Raw genomic sequence first — 21608 nt, forward strand, 5'->3', positions numbered from 1 at the left:
AAATTCACTCTAATTTTTAAACTGATGAAGCTACATGTGTTCTGCTGAGCGTAAATGTGCTATGTTATGCACTTGTAAGACGGAGACAACAAATGCGGGCGTGGCGTCCTCTTAATATAATATAGTATAATATTATTATTAACATTATATATGAAAATCGTATTGAAAAGTTAGAATAGAAGCATAAAACTATAATGACCTCATTTTAGCGTCTAGAATAATGCGACTTTGGTTGTGTTTTTTTTTTTTGTTTCCTAATTTGGCTTCAACCTTTAATAAAGCCGGGTACTGTATAATTCCTGTTTCGAATAACAGACATGGGCGTATAATTTAGTTTAATTAAAGGAAGCATCCCGGAACGAAGTTTTCGTAAAAGTCCTTGTATTATTTTCTGCGCCTATATACAAAACATATACTCAAGTCTGTATACGAATGTGAAAATGTTTGTTACTTTTATTTTGGCTTTGCGTGGATTATCTAACAATATTGTAGTGTAGGCACACGTAATTATAAAGTATTTTTAAATCGTTTATCGCAAAGTATTATAAATTAATTTTTTGTTGTTTTTCATATTATAAACATTGTGTGTAATATTATAATATAGTATATTCCATAAATACGTTAACGATATCACTTTATGCGTTTATGTTTTGGATGAAACATAAAAATAAAATATTTTACCAATACGCACGCGCGTGTGTAAGTACTTCAAATGTATGGAATCGATTTTTCATAAATTCCAATTCGTTTAAATTTGTATTATGTGAAGATAACATATAATATTACAGTATTATACGAGACATGCAATATTGAAAATACGTTAGGTGCACGTATTTTCATTCTCAGAACGCATATTATATTATTATGCATGTATTTTAGATTTTTTTAGCACCTGTTTACGTTTATACCCAGTTAGAAAGTGGTGGTACCTATGTGACACGATGTCTTTTACGACACTTATCTATATAATATACTTTCATAAGAACAAATGTTTCGTAAACGATGTTTATTGTAATAAATTCGATAAGAATAAATTCATGCGAAACCGCCTAAAAAATGTATGATTTTAAATCAATATCTATAATTTTTTTTACAATTTGATACGCCCAATCTGAATTATATTTTATATATTTTTTTTACATCAGCGTGTATGTGCGTATCAAGCACATTTTTTGTGAAACTCTTTATAAAAAATCACACCCCTTACACTCAGTAGCTATCAGTGTTGGGAATAGATAACTAATAATTTATCAAGATAAAGATAAAAATTAGTACATTTTTATCTAGATAAATATGAGATAATTTCCTGTTTAATTTTGAAATTATTCAGGATACCTACTTGAGTTTACAGGTAAAAAAAATACATAATTTAAAATTTTTTAAAGCAGAGGACAGAGGTCGTACAGATCGGTAACCTAACCTGGAATTCTAATAGGGTTTTATAAATATTAAATTGTTATAAATCACAATTATTATAATATTATTATGCTTGTGAGTTCAATATCCATGAATGTTGGTTTATTTTTGTCGGTTTAAAACAATAATTATTTTTCATACTTTGTACACAATTCTATGAAACGGGTATCAGCTAATGAGACCATCTTCATTTGGTGGTGGCCGGTGGGTAGCAGGGATAGATGTTTTTGCTTTTGCTATTATTAGTTATTCTTACAATCTTACCTACTACATGCCCATTACATATTTCTATTTTTGGGTTTTCTCATTGTTTACGATATAAAACTCCAGACTAACAATGAATATTAATAAATATGAAAATCATGGTATTATAATGCATATTACTAAACGTGTTTTCTATGTAATAGATGAAAAATAGAAAAATGTAAAAATAAAATAATAAAATTTTTTTAAACTTTCAAAATTTTTTTTAGTTCATTTAAATAAATTATCTAGATAAGTACTCGTAGATAACTAGAATTTTATCTAGATGAAGATAAAGATATCTGAGTAGAAATTTATCTAGATAAGATAAAAGATAAATAATTTTTATCTGGATAACTTATCTAGATGAATGTATCTAGATATTTCCCAACACTGGTAGCTATATCATCTAAATTCATAAATTCTATTTTAAAGGTGCAAATAGTCATCATACATTTTTTTAACAAACTCAAATAATATATATAATATATACATTATACTTTAGATGGGTACACACAATATTACTACAAATATTTAACATGGAGATATCTTGATGTTTCTTTTTATACAAAATATTTCAATGCATTTTTGATACGAAAATTCTCGCACTCCCTGCAACGAGTACGTATAATACTTACCCATTGTAAACACTTAAGAACATCAAAGGAATTTCGTAAAACTCAAATAATTTATGTTGGCTTTCACTCAACCCGTCAACTGAACGTCGTTTTTGATAATTCCAAAATCGTTAAGCCACTTTTTACCATGTTTACATTGCCTTTTTTATGAACACCGTCCTACATTAGACATATACCACAAATTTATACTTGTATAACCTTACAGGTCATATTTCGGTTATTTTTAATGTATAATTAATTGGAAGTTAATTAAAATATTATATTATTCGTATGTACGTAGGTTGCATTTCTTCAAATCATTTCAATTACCTAAGTGATATATAGAATTAGTGTAAATTAATTAATTATTTTTATTAACACTTATACATCAAATTGTATTTACAATATATTTAGCTTATTGTTCAGTGCTTCGTCCTTTATCCTTATACTGTAATTTATCATTGCTACGAACAACTTTTCTTAAATTCATCATTTCCATTAGCCTTTAAGCTCTTTTTATATATTTTTTTATATATATGGTTTCTCTATTCTTCGAGAAAATCTGTTCTTTATTGATGAACAAAGCCGAATCAATAGTTTTTCGTTAGGTACGTCAACTAAAGCTAAATATATAATAATAATAATAATAATAATAAAGTATAAAAGCGTATCTTTATCTGACGTTCTTTAAAAAATCAATAACTGATGTTATTAATTTTTACTGTCATATTTAATAACTATATACTTGACAGTTCCAAAAACGAATGGAAAAATGTATGAGGTATTGCTAAATATTTGTTTAAGTTTATTATGGAGATATCATTATTATTACGAGGCACACAATTATATTGGAATTAAAATATCGTTTATCAAAAATGATTGATTTATTTTTAAAATACATTGATGTAAATTATAAAAAAAGTATATGCTATTAAAAAATTCTCATGAGTGTTAAATTTATTGAATAATTCAAATAAAATAAAATTGAAGGTTGTGCATAATTCTTGGAAAAACACGGAATTCCTCAGTTTGTATATGTTTTTGAAATTTTACCAAACATGTATTCCAAAAGAACAGACAAAACTTCAAAAGTGTTTTAAATTCCTTAGAGATTCCACCGTGCACTTTTAAGTAAATTTATGTTGAGCTTTAACTGTATTTGCTGCATAATAGTGTGTGTATAAATGACATAGGTTTTGAAAATGTTTCAGCAATGATATATATAAATGAATAAGGTTTAAAAGGGCAGTTGGCATATTGTTGACATAGAACCTATTCTGCGGAGTGCCTTTCATATTTGTTCTTTTTCCTTTCTTTAACTCAGTAAAGAAAGTAAATATTTATGTATTATAAACGTGTTTATGTTTAATATCCTGCGTGTTTGTAGTGCAATCACATAAAATTACAAAACAGTGAAAATATAGATGGACGTATATTTGCACAGGGTTTCATCAAATCGATTTTGCTGTCGATGCATTTAAAACAATAAAACACATTTGTTGACCACTATATTAAAATAACAATAAAATATTTAACTATTTGTCAATTATAATAGAACTTTCCAACCGTGCATATTTATATGATTAGTGTTTGGTGTAATAGAGGTGCCTATACTATATTAATTTATACGATGAAAATTTAAAACAAACCATTGAATAAAATGTTTTGTGTATTTTAGTACCTATACCTAAAAATATAACATATTTTTTAAATAGTATAATTATATTTACTCGTTGTAACGTTTTAAATTATTTATTTTAGTTTTGATGTGGAAAATGGAGCTGGCACAAGCCCTGGTAGATCACCGCTGGACGGTGGAGGCACATCCCCGTCAGCTGGTCTGGTGCTACAAAATTTGCCACAGCGTCGGGAGTCGTTCCTGTATAGGTCTGATTCCGATTTTGAAGTGTCGCCAAAGTCCATGTCCAGGAACTCATCCATTGCCAGTGAAAGGTAAATACCATTTTTATATCAATAAAATCTTTACTGGGACCACAAGTGATAATATTAAAACAAATAATATAACAACAAAATAAATCGATATTATATACAATTTTTCGTAGAAAATAATATTATGGTTGTATTATATATTTATATTTATTTCATATATTATTTTGCCCATTACACACTCTTCAAACTTTAATAGTAGTATTATAGTAGGTAAATATTACATAGGTTAAAATCACTAATTAAATACTTGCTAATTTTCAACACGAATAATAAATATAGATGTACATACTATTTAAAATTTTAATTTGATTCTTGCTGTTCTGCTTTATCTAATATCGATATTGAAAACAACATATTTTAAAATCTCAAATGTATTTTCTTACAAAAAACTATAAACCAAAGCATTTTATTGCTTATGTAACAACGAAAGTTTTATCACCTATTCATTATAATGTTTCCAATTACTTATTTATCTGCCTATTAAATATTATAAACCATCAATTTACGAGTGTATTAAAATCCTCAAGTACTGAACACATTATCATACCTATACTTTAGCACTTAAATCAAATATGCTATGATATTAAAGCATGACAGTAACACAATGATTTATACAACGAATTCCAATTATTATAGAGGCGACAGAAATTGTTTGCGACATGTTTTAATTTAAATTATAGTTTACTCCGATTTATTATAAATAATAATCATCCAACATTCTGCAGATATAAAAACTAACTAAATGAAACGTTTAAAAACTCAAATTATTTTAAATGTATGTATTTACGTTAGATTTTGAAATGAAACAAAAATAAAATATTTTACACTTAGCAGTTTTGAAGTGAAAACTTTTAATGTGTCAAAAAAAAATCACGTTTGGTGTTTATTATTAGTTTTAAATAATGTTTTTAATACTTTTGACCATTAAAAATAAACAAAAAAAGTTCAGAAGCATAATATTATTGATTACTATTATAGTTTTAAAAGTTTTTCCGACATTAACTTATATAAGTATTTTTATTATTATATTTTTTATCTTAAAATTAATCTTTTCAATTCCATTAATACCTTATTGTTTGATGTTTGGTTATTATAGCTTATATACCTACATAACTGTTATTGGTAAAATTGTAATTACTTATTCCACTTATTCTTATTAAATATTAATGTTATTAATGAAAAAAATCATGAAAGGCTATTATTTTTATTTGTTTATCAACTTTAAATGTATTTTAATCATAATTTTACCTAACATAATATATCAGATACTTCCTACTCATCGAATTCCTGTAAAATAAAATCACTTTAATGAATAAATTTATAGGTGTATAATTTTATTTTTATATTCATATCAAAGTTGTTTTGATTTATTTTTATCAAAGATATAATCAAATAGATATTATGAATAATTTAAAATCAAAATATTTCAAATTCAATAACATATTATAGTATCCCCTTGCCTATCCAATGTCAATTCTTAACAAATGAAAACATGATCTGTGCACATGCCCAGTTGTTTATCTGTTGCAAATAACGAAACCTGTTCTGAAGAATTTCGTATGGATAGAATGTATAATATTCAAAATATATAATTTTAAAATGTTGATTTATTGTTGAAAATAGTGAAAAAACTACCGAAGAGCCATGACCTTATTGGGTTATTGATTCCCTGCCGAGTAGAAAAACGTTTTTCATTATTTTTGACATTTTAATAAACCCGTAGAAACTAGGACAATTTCCCATATTTCTTAAACGTAATATTATGTTTTCAAAAAAGGTTATTCAGACATATGGACCACTTACGTATTTAGATTTTTAAAAAGCGTTGATTTCATTTATTTATATAATTGAAAATATCAACACATCATTTAAATCAATATAATTTTAAATTGGGTGTATATAATAGTTAAATTAAATTAAATAAAAATAAATGATTGTATTATATATTTCTATACTTCGGATACGTGTTCTATACGATTAGTAACGTGATTGATAATGTCTTATAGCTACTTAATACCATAACCCACCGTCACAACGTTCACTGTTTTGGATGTCACATTTACCTAAATGGGTTGGATAATATTTAACCTAGGTCCATATAGTAATTTATGATTTTATACAATTTATCTAAAGAATTGTATTTATTATTATAAAATAAATTATCAACGATTTAATTAATACGTAGAGTTATTTTGTTTTTCTAATTTAATCGAATTTTGAAACTACTGTTGGCTAACCTATTTTTAATGAAAGTACAATTTTATAATATTAATATTATTGTTAATTTATAATTAAAATTATTTCATTTTAAATAATAAACGGAATATGTTTAAACACGTTGATAACATTTTTAACAAATAATAAAAAAACCCAAAATAATTTATTGAAAGCAAATTCAAATTATAGTATTAAAATAGTATAGCGCTGATTATAATATATTAAACCCCTCTGGTTTAGGTGCCACTTATATATTGTATGATTGTAAGGCTCCGGCCAATATCGCTATGTAAGGAAAAGGCAGTTCGCCGCGATTCCATCACGCGCACCTGAACTCCGTACAATCCTACATTTTTGGTAACTTTGTTTGTATATTGTAAGTAATAATAAATTTGTTTGTATTAATAATAGTTTAGACCAATCGTTATTTATTTGTAATATTAAAATCCTAATACCATTCGTGTTCCCGAGCTACGGTAAAATATATTCAAAAGAACTAATTTCTTCCCTGAATATCTTATATTAACGGGTCATCCCCGACCACGTTACATTATAATATAATATAATTATGTTTCAGAATTTAAAATCTTTTATTATTGTACGTGCCTCAACTGATTAAAGTCCTCTTGAGATTTAAATTGCATTTTTAGTAAATTACTGATGTTTTAAATAGTATTTGTATCTTATATTTTTAAATTTAGAACCTACTAAACATTAAACTAGAATTTATATTCAAATATTTATCCAATCATATTAACTTACCTTAGAAAAAACATAAAAAATAAAATGTAATTTGGCATTCAATAAAATATGTAAAAATGTGGCTAATTGTGAATTTGAAGAGGCAAATAAAAAGATTTAGCCTTAGAATTTTTAAATATTTTTATATAATATCTATTTATATAATAGATATAAACATATAGTTAATACGTTTTAAAATCCATAAATTAAACCATTAAATCTTAGCTATAAATAAGAGTTCATTATTAAATATAAATGATAGGCAATTATAGCCATATCGTTATCACCAGAATTAATTTCAACATGAAAACACAATATGTACCTAATTGTTGTTTATAGAAAACATTTAATAGCAAATAAGTTTAAATTATTAAATTTTAATTTAATTAGTTTTCAGAATCAATATTCCAATCACGTGTTCCGATTACTGAAAATAATATAATATTATTTAGTCACCAATTAATATTTCAATACTAATAGATTAAATGTATTATTAAACTATAACTGTATATTTGTATTGAAAACACAAGTGTGTGTGACTTTCGAAATAACATTCCACTAAAACGATCAGGTACGCTCAGCGTGTCTATATATTATGCTCTGTTTAATAAATTTTTATGAACAATTACGTACTCACGTAAACTGTTTTATTATAATAAAAAAATAAAATTGTTTTAATATTTTCGTTGATACGTTTGTAACGTTTATTATATTATAGTTAGTAGTTAACTGTTTCGTTTCGATCAATTTTTAAATGTTTGTATTTTTTTCTTTTTTGGCATTATGAGCATTTGATTAATATTTTTAAATAAATACCAACTTTTATGATTGATCGGAAACAATTAGGTACATAATATTATTTTCCAAATAATAAAAAAAAAAAAGTGGGTGCTATTTATTCAACTACACGGCAACCATATAATTGTTATTGAAACCGTGTGTCACTTGTGGTCCTCTGAAAATACGTAAAAAATATTATGTACATTGCGTTATAACTATCACTGTGGTGCCATCTATGGAACGGATTTCCTCATAAAACCCAGAGACACCATCTGGTGGGGAAGTAGACCACTGAACAATGCACATTATTATTCAACCAGATGGCATTGTTTGGCGACGAAAAGCGATCAATACCTATGTAAACGCTTTGTAGGTTTGACGTACTGCCGAGCGTTTTTTTTTTTTTTTAATATTAAAAAGTAGGAAAAACTGCAATCCTCTGACAGCAAGCTTACGGAGCACACCTGCTCGACGTATTGAATACAATAATAAACATTTTTTTATATATATTATTATTATCACGTATCCATCGCACCTTTTTGCAGTAGTTATGCAACCTTAACTACACCAGCCACGATTTTAGCACGCGGTCTTTGCTCGGATATTCATATGGCTAGTATTATTTACTGCCATTACCTAATATTATTAAAAAAAAATGGACAGTTTGTGTTCTATAAATTAAAATCTGCTTTCATCCAATAGTAAAAAATATTGATCAACTCTGATTAGTTAGATACATTTATGATAATTGCTGTTATAATAGTAAAATCATTATATTGTGCTGTATTTAAAAAAAAAAACAAAACAAAACAACAACAATATAGTTTTAAACACTTATATAGGTATTATTGTGTATGTTGTATAATGTGTACAGTGTGTACAGTATATACAATCATAAACTACGAAAGATTCAAATTTTAAGTTAATTGTTTTGTGTTCAAAATAATTAAAATGTGTTGTTGTAACAACCTGAACAATGATAATGATTTCGATTTGTATTATCGTTATTAAAAGTTACAAGAACTCCTAAATTCAATATTTCGGCATGGGCAGGTAATACTGATCCTTTTCATATATCATAAATATCGTGAAATATGCTGAAAAACCTCCGAAGGATTCTATGCATTTTAAAAATATAAATTTAACGAACAGTTGTTTTTTTCTGGATTAAAATTATTACTATTATTATTAATTAAAACAGAACGAGCCTGAGTATTATTTTCTATACAATCTGTTTTTGTAGGTTATCAAATATTTTCACATGCAGTGTACCTGATGATAAGTTATATTATTTATAATACATTTTAATATAAACATAGGTATCTTAGTTATACAAATAATAAAAAAATATAAAGGTTACAAAAGTATTATTATTATTATTATAAGTATGAAAACTAGCTATGAATAAAAATAATGAGTACGCTTGATGATTGACTGATTAGGTAGGTACCTAGAATAGATACATATTTATAAAATTTCAAATTATGTTTACCCACTCCTTCAAATAAATAAGAGTTCACATGAACAAAAACCAAATGTTTTTCGATTCATATAGATACAATTTATTTTATTTTGATTAAGTAATTTGTATTTTTATGGTTAAAATTTATGATGTACAAGTGTATACCTAATTATTCAATTATTAACATAGACCTAAAACATTATTATTTTAACTTGTTCAGCAAATATCTACAAAACCAAATTCATTTTAGCACAATAGCCTAATAAAGTTGACTAATATAAACATTATCATAATATTTAAAATAATATTTCTATAATTTATTCTAATACAATTCGTAAATTGTCACTGTTATTAAATAATCAAGTATACCTACTTCAATATTTGTCCATATTTATGTAAAACAAAACATAATATAAATTATTACATTTTTTCAGTCAGTCGAACTTTTTGTATTGATTATTTCCAGTTATTTCTTTTCACTTGTTGTATCTGCTTGAACTCTTATAAGTGAAAAAAATAATTTCCATAATCCAATTTAAATATTATGGTATAATATATGGTATACAAGTCTTATGCATTATATTTTTAAATTTGAATACATGCAATAATTAATTATAATTTTATGTTATTTATTGCTTAAACAAATTTAATATAATTACTCATTTATTATAGATACCTAGTAAGTTAATAGCAGAAATATACCTACTATCGAGGGACGGATCATCATTATACAAATAATTATACTGTCCTATTCATTGAATTTATTGAATTATATTGTTTTAATTTTAACTTACATGATATCAAAACATATTATAAGGACAAAAGTTATTATTTATAGCAAAATTCTCGATTGATTTTTTGCACCTAAAAACAACATACGGTTCATGGACTATAAAGAACAATTAATATTCAACCGTTTATCATGCTATATTAACGATAATTAAACGACCTAATACGTACAAAACCACAGGAATAACTTAAAATACTTTAATAGTCCCTTAAGCATGTTATGAACAGTGAACGAAAATTACACTTCCAGGTTCATGTTTATTTCGAACCGGATTTAACATAATTGCCACAGTTTTCAAACATTTCTTATTGAACTCAAAATTACGATTTTTAATGTGACAATAATTGCCGCAAAACCAATTCCCCGTGAATTTATTCACTTCGTGGAAAATATATTTTGATTGGCTTAAAATTTTAAAATTATGTTGACTATACTTACATGAAATACACTTTTCTTCTATCAATCATTGAATATAAGTAATTACATTTTACAAATTTCAATATTTTTCTAAACCAATAATTCTAAAGCAATAAACTATGTATCACGTATTATTATATCATAATAAATTATTGTAATAGACCTACCATTTTTGCCTTGAAGAAAGTCAAAAATATTAATTTCTTGAGAAAGTTTAACTGTGTAATAATGTCCATCCATAAATTCGATAACTAGTTACAAAAAAAAAAAATTAAATACAAAACATAATATAGTAATATTAAAATATACCTAACATGTTTAGTGACATTGTGTTTAAAATTCATCCGAAAAGAAAAGAAAATAATTATATTTTTAGTATGGCAACAATTTAGTTTTTATATTATAGGTACATAATAATGTTACTTCTATAAATTAATAAATAAATAAACTAATTTAATAATAAATTACTAATAAGTACTTTTATCATTGTATAATTTCGGATTCATTTTTAATGAACTAAATAATTTAGTTTTAGACAGATATTATCTCAAAAACCAAGCGCATTATTTTTGTTATAAAAATCTATTTTACTTTAAAAAAATACCTATAACATAATAATTATACAATTTTTCTCCTGAATAATGGACCTCGTTTTGTAGTTTCTTAAAAATAAACATTTAATTTTTATTTTAAATTATTTTGTTTTCGAACAAACGAACTAACTCATACGAATAAATAAAATAAATAATGATAACTCAATTTTTTTCTATCAAGATAAACTATTAATAAATTTATATCATGCTAGTATAATAATTGGAGCATATAGTTTGTGAGGGGAAATGCGAGGACAAAACACGTCACCAAAAGACCCGGGTGGTAACCCAGCTGTTACATAGTGACGTTTGGCGTGGCTTCACAACGACGCAGTATACTTTGTCATGGACGTAACTATATGCTTTTATATAAATATATAGTATACATTTATATGTTATAATACGTTGTATTGTATATAATTCCCTCGTATTGTGATAAGAACATCAACTTAAAAATAATATAATATAATGATTGAATCATACATCTAGACAACAAAAAAACCTGTATAAGACTAGAAATTTCAAATTCAAATTTCCTAAAATAATATTATGAATCATAGTACTTGCGTCGGTGGGGGTAGTTTGGTACACCTCTGCGAATCGAACTCGTTAACATCAATAGTCAATACACAGTACCTATTCTATTCCAAAAACCTTTCAGAGTACAATAATACAATTTAAGTGTAGGTGTGGGTGCATGACGTGTGTGTGATATTTTTCGATATTGCTGTTCTATGCGCAAACACGTCCACGCAAAAGGTAGCTATATGCAATCGGTGCGATGGTGCGATTTGTACGCGGTCGATTGACATAATCGTTGTCATCGCCCCACCGCCTTCGTGAAAGTAGCATTGTAAGAACTCGAGAGATGAAAATCGAACGGTCTGAGGTTTCATTTATTACTATTACCCAGTACTATTGTTTTCATCAACGAGTTCACTGTGATTTTATTTCTGACAAAGCGGATTGCCGGTATAGGCACACACCCGCGGGCGCCGGGTGAAACAACATAAACAGAGATTTTTGCGCTTATTTAAACTGCAGAACTAGGCCGTGTGCGAATCGTAGTTTCTTCCCAGCCAACTCACACAGAACACTTTCCGGAATACTTCACCGCGAGTACGTTTCCGGTCGAGAGGGTGAGGGCCGTGGGGGTTACACATCCGGCCCGGCGGTATAGTCAATACGCTCGCTGGTGCGCTACTATATTATATAGGTAGGTACATGTCACGCCTCCAGTGTCAAATCCGCTCGCGACCTCAAACTGACCTACCCTCGTCCCACCTTACCACCCATCACCTTGTGCGTGTAAGGAAAAAAAGTCATTTTTGCTGCAGTCAGACAAAGTAAAATATTACCAATGTTTTTATATTCGATTTTTACAGATTGAAAGAGACTGAAGCCATTTTGGAAAGATCAACGTATGTACATATATTATATACCTAATTTATTATATGCACATTCTAATCGGGTGCTGTTAGTTATAGCAGTAGTTGTATTAGTAGTAGTAGAAGTAGTAGTATTCAACAACAATATTTTTCATAGCTGTTGTATTAGTGTAGTAGTAAAGTTTAGTATTATATATAATAGTTGTAAATATTTTACGATAGTTATAAGATTATTTGTACACCTCATATATTAAAGTTAATATAATAATATTCGAGACAATATCCGTACAGATCTGGGGCGCTGCTGCGGTGTAGTTATAATATGCGTTTCGTTCTGTCTTGCGCGGTACCTATCACAATATTATTTATATTTGTAATTTAGTAACCACGTGATTATTATAATCAACTTATCTGCAGGTTAATGAGTAAGTGCGTTTTTTTATTGGTTAGTTGAATAACTATAACTTGTCTTGTGCGCTTTTGTACTGCAGACTGCTGACTGACACCAATAAAAGGTGTACAAGTAAGAAATCTACATATTATATTATATTTTATATTTAATAAAGGTAGGCACTCGTATATCCACAAAAGGATCACTCTATACCTACATATATTATATTTTTATCATGATGCAATATTTGATACTACTATATTATAAAATTGTTATTATTATTACGGACCGCACCGAGCTGAAAATAATGGACATTAGTTAATTATTCTTGCATAAAAAACATGCATTATTAGTTCAAATATTATAAGTGACTATTTTAATGATAATTGGGACGAAAAATAAGAATGTAAATTGCTTGGAGTAATATAATTGACGACAATATTACCGAAACTCAATTATTTGGTAAAAAATGATGTAATTCAGCGTTTCCATATATGTGACCAATTAGTTTTGTTTTGTGTTCACCGAAAGAATAATACTATATGATAATATTACGTACGATCAGAGTAGATAAAAACATTTTAATTGTATTTAATCACACACATTCTCAGAAATCGTCAATAAATCGATATTAGCAGGACAATAGTGCATAATACATTATACGGATGACAAATCAGTTTTATTATTTGAAACTCAAATTATTACATTTCTTTAATTTATTCGTTATTTGTTATACATACTCTGAATTCGTTGCGTTTCATTAAATATACAATTTATGAATTTATCCCTAAATAAAATCGAAAGTTAGGAACAAGTGGTAACTTATAACTTCAATATGGACCATGATGGGGATGGGTATATAATATACATTTGTGTGTGGTAAATGGCAATAAATAAATCGAAATATTAGTTAGCTCTAGGCACTATTTAAAATATAAATACAAAGGGAGAACAAAGGAACCTAATTTTTATAATATAGCTACAATGATAATTAATAATGTTAATTCACTTTTTTTGTACATATATTGACAAGGACATGCGTTTTTTGAATAAATTATAAAAAAGTCAACATAAAAATACTAGATTGTTATTATCTGTACCTATGATGTATTATGCACCATATGAAAGGTTTAAACTACATATTATACCTATTAGCTCTGTATGTTAAAATAAAAACTCAATACCTTAGCTCTAATTACATGTTGATATATAGTAATTAAATTTGAAAGTTTTTTCTACACAGCGGGTAATTATTAAAAATAAATTGAAAATTATCATTAAACATAACAGCATTCACCATTGATAATAGTTGTATTTAAGACAATTTTAGGGTCATTATTATTTATCGTTTGTATACTAAATAATCGTATTCAAGACGACGACAGTATATTATACATTAATTTAATAACATTTTATATAATAACACTATTAGATTAAAGTTAACAATATTAAACTATCGAAGTTATAAGGTAATATTAAATTATAATTATTTTTTATTGCTATTTAATTTTATCATAATATCTAAGTGAAATTGCGTTTAAAACGTCTTATTTTTTTAGTTATGTCGCTACTATAAAATTATAACTGCTTTAAATTAAAAATTAAAACCGACCTCGTATAATATCATATTGTTAAAATATATTATACAAGTACGAGTAAAACAACACATATTTTCCTTGCCATAATTAAGATTGATAATCATTACTAAATACCTACTAGACCTCAACATAGAAGGGTTAGTTATATAGTCATCTGTATAATGGCAAGTAATGGCTTTAAAATATGTATTTTAATTAAAATGATAAATTTACATTACCCTAACTAGTTAATAAAAATACATTACCTAAATATGTTCATAATATTTAGCTATAAGTAAACTTTGTTATAGACAAATTAAAATGAATAAAATTCAAACATAATACAAGTACATTTAAAAACAAATATTCATTTTTTCATTCCTAGAAGATATAAAATAATATTTCTATGTTTGCGAAATGATGTATGTTAAGTTATTATAATTTTAAAAAAACACCACAGTAGAAAACATTAATATATTTATTCATATAAAAACTATGATATTATTATTATAGAATATGTTAAAATTTATTGTAGATATATAAATTCATATTTGTTAAGTATCATATTTAAAACTTGTTGAAATTTATACCTATATATTAAATATACAATTTAGTTAAAAACACGTTTATGTACTATAAAAAATAATAAAGGAGTGTTTAATAAGTGAATATAACGAAGTTAAAAAAAAAATCAATGACGGGAATAGACTTTAAAATTAAATAAATGTGATTGATAAGTGGTAATTTTATTATTTTAATGGTCTTTAAATTTGATTATTCCACTAGATATACCTACAGTATATTTTAAATTTATTGATATTTTTTTATAAAAATACATATAATATATTATAATATATACGTTATACATCAAATTTAAAACTTAGTTAGTTTTTTGTAGTTTTCACCTTTAAGTATTTAATTGAATGTACCAATCTCGCCATTATTAAAGGATAAGTAAACAGCTTGAAAAATTGAACTTTTCAACTTTTGGTGAATGAAAAATGTATATTATATTTGAAAATGCGTATTGTGTTAGATACTTTTTTAAGATAATATTATGTAATGAAGTATACAACTTTAAGCAAGATTTGTGGTTTTCAACTTATTTTTCAGTTATTATACATAAATACATATACATATAATAAAACTTAAGACATAATATAGGTAGTCACTATGTACTGTTTTTTGTTTGTTCTTGATTAATAAATGTAATTATTTTTAAATTTATAATATATATATGGTCAACTGCAATTAAATATGTCTTCAAAAATATTAAAGAATAATAATCATGATTTTCTTTTTTTAAATCGTATTCTAAAAACATAGCATTCCAAATATTGTTTGGCAAACGAGGGGGATGCACGATAACCAACATAACTCTCAAAATTATTGGCATTTGATATGTACAACATTTTTAAAATAAATTTTTGTTATGATCACAATTTTATTCATAATGGCTTATGGATTTTTATCATTTCAAATATAACAAAAAAAAAAATTAAGGCACATACAAAGTAATGGTACTATCGAGACACGGAAATACAAATTATCTTATAATTATTGTATGTCTATACTGATAACTAACATTTAATCAATATTAGCCCAATTTATTATAACCATTTTTCATATAACAGATAATAAACTATAACATTTTTTAAAAAATGAATATAAATAATATAAATCACGTGAATTATACCGCCATAATCTGTAGTATTTATTTTTATAATACAGTTTAGCTACCTCATTTATTGCAAATAATTTAACAGTTCTAGTATTCTCATTAAAATAAACTAAATCATAAACAATAATTGTATATTAAATATTACATTGAAGTTCGATGGGACGTAAACAGAAATAATTTATCAATGCAAATATAAAGTATTATGTGAAGTCCGTATACACATGCAGATTGAAGTAAATGAGTCTCAGAATAATATGAAAAATTACATTAATATATTAACATAAGATAATGAAAACACAAAGTATAAATATGGTTCATTTTTATATTGTGATGTCTTGTGTTCATTTATCAAATGAAAGGGTAAAATTAAATAAGTACTTTGAATTTTAATCATAGTTACCTAATTATATACTATCAACAATAATAAAAATATTATACGATATTATATCGAATAATTAATAATGTGATACTATTGGTTATGGTTATTGATTCGACTCTTCTATAGCTTAACAGCGAGTTTTGGTATCATTGTATTTGAATGAATTTTGCACAATTTTTAATTTTTAAAATTGTAATTATCTCCATTTCTACACAACTGAAATTTTGATTTATACCACCATCAAAATTTTATTCAGGTTTAATTATTTCTATGGCGTAAAATGTGTCAATCATTAATTATTGCGAGTCAGATTGAAAAAATACAGTGACAATTCATAAACTGTTAGGTATCATATAATTATTGATGATATTATAACTTATTTCATTCATTAAATTATTTACTTTACTCCAATAATTAACAAACACAGCATAGCTAAAAAAAAACTTAATACAAAAAAAAGTAAAAATATTAAGATCAAGGTCTTTAAGTTTTTTACAAAATATGGAGTTCTAATTTTTATATTTTTATAGAAAAACTCACTGTCTGTACCAGTATTTATGTTTAACGAGTAAGAACTATAAAAACTGAAAACATATAGGTGAATAGACGTAATTATGTATTATAATTTATGTTACTAAAGCTATAGATTCCTAATATATGTATACATTATGAAAGCTAATACAAAGTAATACTATTAACATCTTAAAAAATCAAATAAAGTTATAAAAAGTATCTTAGTAGGTAGTTTGTTACTATTTGTTATTTTTCTTTGAATAACCTATTCATGTTTTGGTGAAAACGCAGAGCTACTTAACGCTATTCATAAAAATACGTCAAATAGATAAACGCGTTGATTAAGTATTTGTATAAATAATTTTTTATGGTGACGAAATATTTCATAAATAATTAGTTTTCTTAAAAGGTAATGCCTAATCAAGTATAAATTATATTATATTCATAAAATATTTAAATATCAAAATCAATAATTTGCATCAAATAACATAATATGTACCTAAGTTATCTTTATAATTTGTGTTGTGTAAATTAGAAAGGTTTAACTTATATATATATACTTACTTTATACTAGATGTGAAATTGATCAATTCATTAAACTAAGAGAAAAGTGTCTTGAGAGTATAATTTTGCATAGAAGGGAGTTATTTAATTTAATGGGTAAACTTCAGTTTAAATTTGAAAACAGTACTTAAAGTTGTTTTAATGTATTAATATAACAATGTTATATTATGTTATATTATAACATAATATAATATACTGTATATGTTTAAAATAAAAAAAATATTAAAAAAATGGTTCGTGTAATTAATTATAATTTTATTATGAGTTATTATAAAAAATTATAACGTACCATTTCTATATAATATGTATGTGTGTGTGTGCGTGTGTATGCGTGTGCAGTACTCTGTACATATTACATGTTCGCCCGGCATGACATGCTGAATGACATAAAAAACCATTATAAAATAGCACTATGAAAATTGTCATATATTCACCACGGTGTACACTGAACTGTTGCTTCTTTATGTTATTATTAAATTAATGCCATGATATCATAAAATAATATGTAGATGCTATATAGTGGTTTTTTTTACAGTATATTATGTAAAACCACAACGGCGAATAATATTTTGGTGTAGTTGGTAAATGTTCTCCAATGTCTATTATATTTTAATGCTTACAAACTGTAGCAAACTATATAAAGTAAATTGGAAGTTGTACAAATATGTATAGGTGCCAGGATAGCAGGATACATGATTTATACAATAATACAATTATTATACAATTATACTATATCGTATCGTGTATAGGTAGGTAATAAGTTGATGTTTAGATTAAATATTTACCGTACATTATAGGTAGGTACTGTCTTTTTTATGCAGCTATAATATTTTGTTTAATGTTTTTCCAACGAGTATTATATTTTGTATATATTAACACTTAAAGACTGTTATTATGGAACTACGAGACCACAAGACGATATTTTAGTATTTAAATAATTTAAAGCTAAACTAGATTTTAAAATATAATATTTCATGAATACATAATATTTAGACAATACGTTATAAAAATTAATTTCAACAATAATTTATAACTATAAATAAAATGGCCTATATTGTGTGATGCCCACTTAAAGAATACACAACTCATAGGTAAGTACCTAGTAAGTTCGTGTTTAAAAAAAAAGTTTAAAATCGCAATAAATAAAAATGTTTGTCACTGCTGAACTCGGAACACAATAAATGTATAATGATTAGAACAAGTGCATCTCTGTTTATACCGAGTGATCTATTTAACGTAGACACTATAATAAATTGTTTAGAAACTATCAAATAGAAAATATTTTTGTTTACGTAATATAATTAAGTCATTAAAAAACAATATTTTATAAAAAAAAATTATTTTTACTATTCTTTATCGTTACCAACTTTTATAATTGTTAGCTTTCCTATCGACGACATGTATTTTTAATACCTTATTTCAAAACATAATATTTTTTAGACCACCTTGATGTATAAAAATCGAATAATGGACTGGTAGGACGTTTGTGAGTTATAACTTATAAGTATATTAAGTAGGTAACTACTTCTCCGTAATTTAATTTTGATCAATCGTAATACTAAATCGTAAAATGTAATTGTTGCCATTTAAAATAATAAAAACAATTTATAAAATTATACACATAAATATAAAAAATAGTAAAACATACATTTTTCCAAAAATATTAATTTATAACGTCTAAAAATAATGTGAAATAAATACATTCGAAGACGTTAGTCTTCTGAAATAATCAGTGTCTAATGGATCACTCCGTATAAAACTGAAGTATCGTTACGATGTTATAGATTCATTACATAGACGAGCGGGCGTGATACCTATACTAAAAGATTATACGTAAGTGGATAGTCAAAAATGTTTGTACACACCAGTGCACAGTGATCTATCTTACACATATATTGGTACATACCTACTTTAAACATATCATTATAACCTATCCTATTTTCGATGGTACGATTTATCACTCCTAGGGAGAATAATAATAATTATTATTATAGAGTATTATTACGAACGAAGAGTGCCCGCGAGAGGACATAACCACCGCGTATAATATAATATTGTGATCGTTGCGTTCGGCGGTGGAAAAAAGTTGCGCGCACGGTATTTATCGTCACGACGGAGGCAACACCGCGAGAACGCGCGCGCGCCCCGCTCATTCCGGGGTCCCCGCGTCGTCGGGCCGCGCGGCGGCGACGGCGGCGGCCACGGCCAAATGCACACCGGCAGTTGGTCGGCCGTCACGTCCGTCGTCGTGCGCGCGTCCACCGTCAGTGCGATCGTTCCGCCGCCAGCCCGCCGCCGTCCACCGCCGTCCACAATACCGTTCGCGGCCCGAGTCGTAAACCTCCGCCGCAGATCATCAGCACGAGCGCGAGCGCCTCGCGTTAACGGGGGTACGAAAAGTCATGGTGGCCGCGCCTCCGTCCGGCCATGTCGTCACAGTCGTCACCGTCGTCGTCGTCGTCCCCGACGCGATCTTATAGGGGGGACGCGGCCACTGCAGGGACCGTCACGCGTAGTAACCGCCGCCGGTCGTTAACCGTGGCTGCTGGCGCCGCGTCGGCCGCGACGGCCATGGAGTCGCCGACCATCTCGTCGCCTCCGGCGTCCGCGGACGGCCCTCGGCGCCGCGGGTCGTCGGCCGCCGGGGGCACCGTCTTCAAGTTCGGCGCGCTGGGTATCTATGGCTCGGCGTCCGTGTCGGACATGTGCGACGCCCGCCAACGGGCCCGCGTCCGCGTCCGCCGTGGTCGGGGGCAGTGGTTCGGCCGGCGCGCAAGCCGGCAAGCTGCCCCGGACTCTGAGCACAAGCGTGTTGCGCATCAAGCACCGGTCGTCATTCTGGGACAAGTTTTGGGAACAGCGGTCCAAGAGAGACTTGTAAGTCACCGTAAAAACTCTCGATTCCCCTACCACTTTTTCCCGTATAGCACCGTTCGATACCTAAATGGTTATATACCTATATAGGGTACATGTCTATAAATATTGTCTGTTAATATTTTTATGGTATATATTATAATTAGGGACTATATCAATTGTTATTAAAACTATAATTTATATAGTTCGCACAGTATTTTTTCATAACACAATATTACGTTTGAAATATTTTTGTTGAAAGTTATTACGCATTAAAATTTATTTACCTAGTAGTGAATCTATCTATGCTTGAGACCGCGCAGAGTACTTATGTCGTAATGATATTGTAATGTAATATTGTGTATTTTGTATTTTGTATTCTCTCGTGATGTTATAAAATAATATTATGTTCTCTGACCGTATGCGCTGCGGTATCGTAAAGAATACTTCGAAAATTAATTTAAAATACGACTCGAATATTTTTTTCGAGTAGGTACCTATAATATTTCTTCTCGATAAGTTTTCATAAGTTCATGCGAGGAACAATACAAGTTCGAGTCATCGAGGGTCATTTCAATAGAACGAACAGAAATCGAATTGCCGAGAATTTCGAGCTATCTAGAATCTTCTGTATTCGAAATACTTTTCAAATAATAATAAAACATTTTTATTCAAATTCTTTTGATTTATACAGTTTCTTTCTTTTTAGCAAGTAATTTTTTTTTATACTTGGCAACATATTTGTTCAAAATATTATTCTATCACCTACCTTCTATAATTTAGCTATAGTAATTATTCTATATGGAGTTATATTTTGTTATTTAAACATAAATAAAAAAAAATCCCCAACACTATCATTATAATGTGATTGAATAGTATGTTTGATTAAAATTTGAAAGCACAACTCACAAAACTATTACCAATGAATAAAATAAACTGAACCACCAAAAAATAAAAACCACTGGTAATGATAATTGTTAAAAATATAATAAAAAATGTACTGTCTTGAGAACAAAAGTAGATAGGTATTTAAAAT

At 27.4% G+C, this 21608-nt stretch overlaps 1 protein-coding gene across 7 annotated transcripts in view; it reads left to right on the top strand.

Moving 5' to 3' along the window:
• The window catches only part of LOC100166947 (cAMP-specific 3',5'-cyclic phosphodiesterase), a 519645-nt gene that overhangs the window by 419825 nt on the left and 78212 nt on the right, over positions 1-21608 (top strand). For 5 of the 7 annotated variants that reach the window (XM_029489182.1, XM_029489181.1, XM_029489179.1 and 2 more), the window contains 2 exons: positions 4038-4229; positions 12612-12647. In XM_029489182.1, coding sequence (XP_029345042.1) covers positions 4038-4229; positions 12612-12647 — 228 coding nt within the window. Of the gene's footprint in view, positions 1-4037; positions 4230-12611; positions 12648-19919; positions 20597-21608 lie in introns of those variants that run through there. The other 2 variants (XM_029489180.1, XM_008181651.3) reach the window with 2 other exon arrangements.

This window comes from Acyrthosiphon pisum, chromosome A2 (genome assembly GCF_005508785.2).
Source record: "Acyrthosiphon pisum isolate AL4f chromosome A2, pea_aphid_22Mar2018_4r6ur, whole genome shotgun sequence".
In the NCBI taxonomy this organism is placed as follows: domain Eukaryota; kingdom Metazoa; phylum Arthropoda; class Insecta; order Hemiptera; family Aphididae; genus Acyrthosiphon; species Acyrthosiphon pisum.